At 54.1% G+C, this 4,840-nt stretch overlaps 1 protein-coding gene across 1 annotated transcript in view; it reads left to right on the forward strand.

Moving 5' to 3' along the window:
* The window catches only part of ZSWIM4 (zinc finger, SWIM-type containing 4), a gene marked incomplete at its 5' end in the record, with an annotated part of 54,151 nt that overhangs the window by 44,033 nt on the left and 5,278 nt on the right, over positions 1-4,840 (forward strand). The window contains 2 exons of the mRNA XM_011953394.1: positions 371-525; positions 2,952-3,115. Of these exons, the coding sequence (XP_011808784.1) occupies positions 371-525; positions 2,952-3,115 (319 nt within the window). The remainder of the gene's footprint in view (positions 1-370; positions 526-2,951; positions 3,116-4,840) is intronic.

The raw sequence follows: 4,840 nt of genomic DNA on the forward strand, positions 1-4,840 counted from the left end.
AAAAAAAAAAAAAACAAGAAAAGAAAAGAAAAAAGCCAGGTATGGTGGCACATGCCTGTAGTCCCAGACTCAGGATACTGAAATGGGAGGATCACTTGCGCCCAGAAGTTCAAGGCTGCAGTGAGCTATGATTGCACCACAGGACTCCAGCCTGGGTGATGGAGTGAGACCCTGTCCCTAAAATAAGTAAATGTATCAATTTATAAACAACACTGCAGTGAATATCTTGCACATACATCTTCCATCATCTTGAGTTGTCAGGGCTTTGCTGGCTGAAGTGGGGAGGCTGAGACAGGAGGCTTCTCTGTCTCCTAGAGAGAATGGGGACAACAGACCCACCTCGCCGTGGCTCACTTCTCCTCTTACCCAGGCTGCCTGTACTGGAGACGGCATTTCCTGCTGGAGAACCTCATCCCAGCCCACTGGACTCCATCATGAGCAACCGCTTCCCCCGCTGGTTCATCCTTGGCCACCTGGAGACCCGCCAGTGTGAACTGGCTTCCACCATGTTGACAGCCGCCAAGGGTGAGGGTGGCAGCTGTCCTGATTCCATTATCTTCCTCCTCTGTCATCTCCTTCTTCCTTCCCTCTTAACTTTCCTACTTCCTCTTATCCTTTCACGAAATTCCACCCACATCCCTTGAGCGCCTCCTAGATATACCAGACACTGTCTCAAGTGCTGGGGATGTAGCAGGTGACAAAACTGTCCCAGATCCCCTGCCCTGTGGAATGACATTCTAGTGGGGAGATGCAAGTGATGCAGTAAATGAGACAGGAACAAGTACCATGGAGTGGAATAAAACAGGTGAACATTTAAGCAGAGACTGGAAGGTGAAGTGGAGCCATGCAGGTACCTGGTGTCTTAGCTCAGGCTGCCGTAACAAAACACCAGAGACTGTGTGACTTCAACAACAAAAATTTATTTTCTCACATTTCTGGAGGCTAGAAGTCTAAGATCACTATGTCAGTATGGCTAGTTCCTGGTGAGGGCTCTCTTCCCAGCTTACAGACAGTTACCTTCTTGCTGTGTTGAGAGTTGGGGGGAGTGGAGAGGTGAGTAGAGAGGAAAGTGAGAGAGAGGAGGTGGGGAGAGAGAGAGAGGGACAAAGAGATAGTAGGGGGGGATAGAGAGAGGAGTCAGGTGACAGAGAGGAGAGAGAGAAGAAAGAGAAGAGGGAGAGAGGAGAGGAAAAGTTAAATTTCTCCAGTATATCTTCTTCTAAGGTCACTAACCCTCTCAGGAGTACCTGAACGTCATGACCTCGTCCACACCTAATTATTGGCCGGGCATGGTAGCTCATGCCTATAATCCCAGCACTTTAGGAGGCCGAGGCAGGCAAATCACTTGATGCCGGGAGTTCAAGACCAGCAAATCACTTGAGGCCAGGAGGTCAAGAACAGCCTGACCAATATGGTGAAACCCCATCTCTACTAAAAATGCAAAAATTAGCCAGGCACAGTGGCGCACACCTGTAATCCCAGCACTTTGGGAGGCCAAGGCAGGGGGATCACCTGAGGTCAGGAGTTCAAGACCAGCCTGGCCAACATGGTGAAACCCTGTGTCTACTAAAAATATGAAAATTAGGCCGGGCGCGGTGGCTCAAGCCTGTAATCCCAGCACTTTGGGAGGCCGAGACGGGCGGATCACAAGGTCAGGAGATCGAGACCAGCCTGGCCAACATGGTGAAACCCTGTGTCTACTAAAAATATGAAAATTAGGCCGGGCGCGGTGGCTCAAGCCTGTAATCCCAGCACTTTGGGAGGCCGAGACGGGCGGATCACAAGGTCAGGAGATCGAGACCATCCTGGCTAACACGGTGAAACCCCGTCTCTACTAAAATACAAAAAAAATTAGCCGGGCGTGTTGGCGGGCGCCTGTAGTCCCAGCTACTCGGGAGGCTGAGGCAGGAGAATGGTGTGAACCCGGGAGGCGGAGCTTGCAGTGAGCTGAGATCCGGCCACTGCACTCCAGCCTGGGCGACAGAGCGAGACTCTGTCTCAAAAAAAAAAAAAAAGAAAAGAAAATTAGCTGTGCGTGGTGGTGGGCACCTGTAATCTCAGCTACTTGGGAGGCTGAGGCAGGACAATCGCATGAACCCGGGAGACAGAGGTTGCAGTGAGCCGAGACTGCACCACTGCACTCCAGCCTGGACAACAAGAGCAAAACTCCATCTCAAAATAATAATAAAAGCTAACATTTGAGCAGCTCCTTGCCATGTCTAAGGCCTTGCCAAGTATGGACCCACCCCCACCCTGTGAGGTGGGTTCCATTACCTGAGTGTTACCCATTTTACAGATGGGGCAGCCAGGGCACAGAGAGGTGAAGTGACTTACTCAGGGTCACACAGCTAGTGGGTGGCAGGACCAGAATTTGAACCCTGGCATTCTGGGTGTGCACCCGATGCCCTTGAGATGAGGGAGAGGTCTACAGGATCCCTAGGTGGCTTTCTTTTCTTTTTTTTTGAGGTGGATATTGCTCTGTCACCCAGGCTGGAGTGCAGTGGTGCGATCTCAGCTCACTGCAGCCTGTGCCTCCCAGGTTCAAGTGATTCTGTGCCTCAGCCTCCCAAGTAGCTGGGATTACAGGCGCCCGCCACCATGCCCAGCTAATTTTCGTAGACGGGGTTTTGCCATGTTGGCCAGGCTGGTCTCGAACTCGACCTAGTGATCCGCCCACCTAGGCCTCCCAAAGTGATGGGATTACAGGTGTGAGCAGCCACTGTGCCCTGCCCCAGGTGGCTTTCTGTAACAGGAAAGGGACACAGAGGAGATAATTGGCAAGGACTGGGGGTGCTGAGGTCTGAATCTTCACAGAACCATTGCCCAGTACACATCCTTCTACACTCACACGTGTCCCTGGGTGGAAGGATCTGTGTGAACAGGTCGGGTGGTTGTCAAAGGCTGGTGCTGGGGTGTATCTGACGGTGTCCTCTATCCCTCCCTTCACCCAGGAGACCCCAAGTGGCTACATGCGGTACTAGGCTCCATCCAGCAGAACATCCACTCTCCGGCCCTGCTCTTCAAGCTGGCGCAAGACGCCTGCAAGACAGCCACTCCGGTCAGCGCCCCACCAGACACCACACTGCTGGGCATCGCACTGGAGCTGGGGCTGCAGGTGAGGGCTGCCAGGTGGATACGGGAGGGCGATGCTGGCTTCAGGCCAGGATTGATGGTGAGCTGCGCCCCCGGGGGCATGGGCTGCGAGTGAGCCACTTCGCTGGGGGCCCCCGCTTTTTCCTGAGCTGTTCCTCAGGGGTGGGGCCTGAGCGAGAGCCACTCCCTTGGGGCGGGGACTGAGTGAGCCACACCTCTGAGGGCGTGGCACGTGTGGGCCACTTCCTTGGGGGCGTGGCATGAGTGAGCCACTCCCCTGGGAATGGGGACTAGATGAATCGTGTCTCTGGGGATGGGGTCTGCATGTGGGCCACACCTCTGCAGGTGGGGCCTGTCAGCCTCACTTTTGGGGGCAGGGCCACAGAAGGGCAAGGTCTGTAGGGCTTGGGAGTGTGGGAATGGGGTCCCCATTAGGGGTGAAGCCTATGAATTATTAATAGAATCCGCCTATGGAGGAGACTGAGGTCTAGGGAAGAGTTGTCACTGGAGCAGAGAGGCAGGGCCTGCAAGCCAGCCGATGGATAGCAAGCGAAGTCTGGGGGTGGGGCCTGGGAGTGATGTGCTATTGGTTAAGGATCATGGGTGGGTGGGTTTGAAGCCGAGGGTGGGACAGAGCCTACCAATAAGGAGCTTCCTTGGGGGCGGGGCCTGAAGAGGATTGCCCATCTATGGAAAGGGATTCACCACTGAGAGGCTGGCCCGGGGTAAGGTCCTGAAGATGAGACGCCAACTCTAGGGGTGGAGTCTGTGGTTGAAAGTCCTGTATGCGGCAGGGTGTGGTGGCCCACACCTGTAATCCCAGCACTTTGGGAGGCCGAGGCGGGCAGATCACAAGGCCAGGAGTTCGAGACCAGCCTGGCCAACATGATGAAACCTCATCTCTACTAAAAATACAAAAATTAGCCAAGTGTGGTGGCACGCACCTGTAATCCCAGCTACTCGGGTTGAGGCAGGAGAATCGCTTGAACCCGGGATGCAGAGGTTGGAGTGAGCCGAAATCACGCCACTGCACTCCAGCCTGAAGGACAGAGCAAGACTCTGTCTCATGAAAAAAAAAAAAAAAGTCCTGTATGCAGGGCCTGCAGCTGAGTGTCTGGGTCATCCCCAGGGGCCAAACAAAGGGTGGTACTGCAAGGGCAAATCTTGGGTGCAGCTTGCTGGAAAGAAGTCATCCATAGGGTATGGGCCCCATGGGATCTGGAGGGGGACAGAGACTGCAGGAATAGACAGGTAAGAGATCTGTGGGGGTGGGGCCTCAGAGGGTGGCAGAAGTTCACTAAGAAGATAAGGAATAGGGCCGGGCACAGTGGCTCACACCTGTAATCCCAGCATTTTGGGAGGCCAAGGTGAGAGGATTGCTTGGGGCCAGGAGTTTGAGATTGGTCTGGACAACATAGTGAGACCCCTGTCTCTACAAAAAAAAACTTTAGGGCCAGGCACAGTGGCTCACGCCTGTAATCCCAGCACTTTGGGAGGCCAAGGCAGGCGGATCACAAGGTCAGGAGATCGAGACCATTCTGGCTAACACAGTGAAACCCCGTCTCTATAAAAATACAAAACATTAGCCGGGCATGGTGGCGGGCGCCTGTAGTCCCAGATACTCGGGAGGCTGAGGCCGGAGAATGGCGTGAACCCAGGTGGCAGAGCTTGCAGTGAGCCGAGATCGCACCACTGCACTCTAGCCTGGGCGACAAGTGAGACTCCGTCTCAAAAACAAACAAACAAA

Source organism: Colobus angolensis, unplaced genomic scaffold (assembly GCF_000951035.1).
Source record: "Colobus angolensis palliatus isolate OR3802 unplaced genomic scaffold, Cang.pa_1.0 Scaffold36, whole genome shotgun sequence".
Classification (NCBI taxonomy): domain Eukaryota; kingdom Metazoa; phylum Chordata; class Mammalia; order Primates; family Cercopithecidae; genus Colobus; species Colobus angolensis.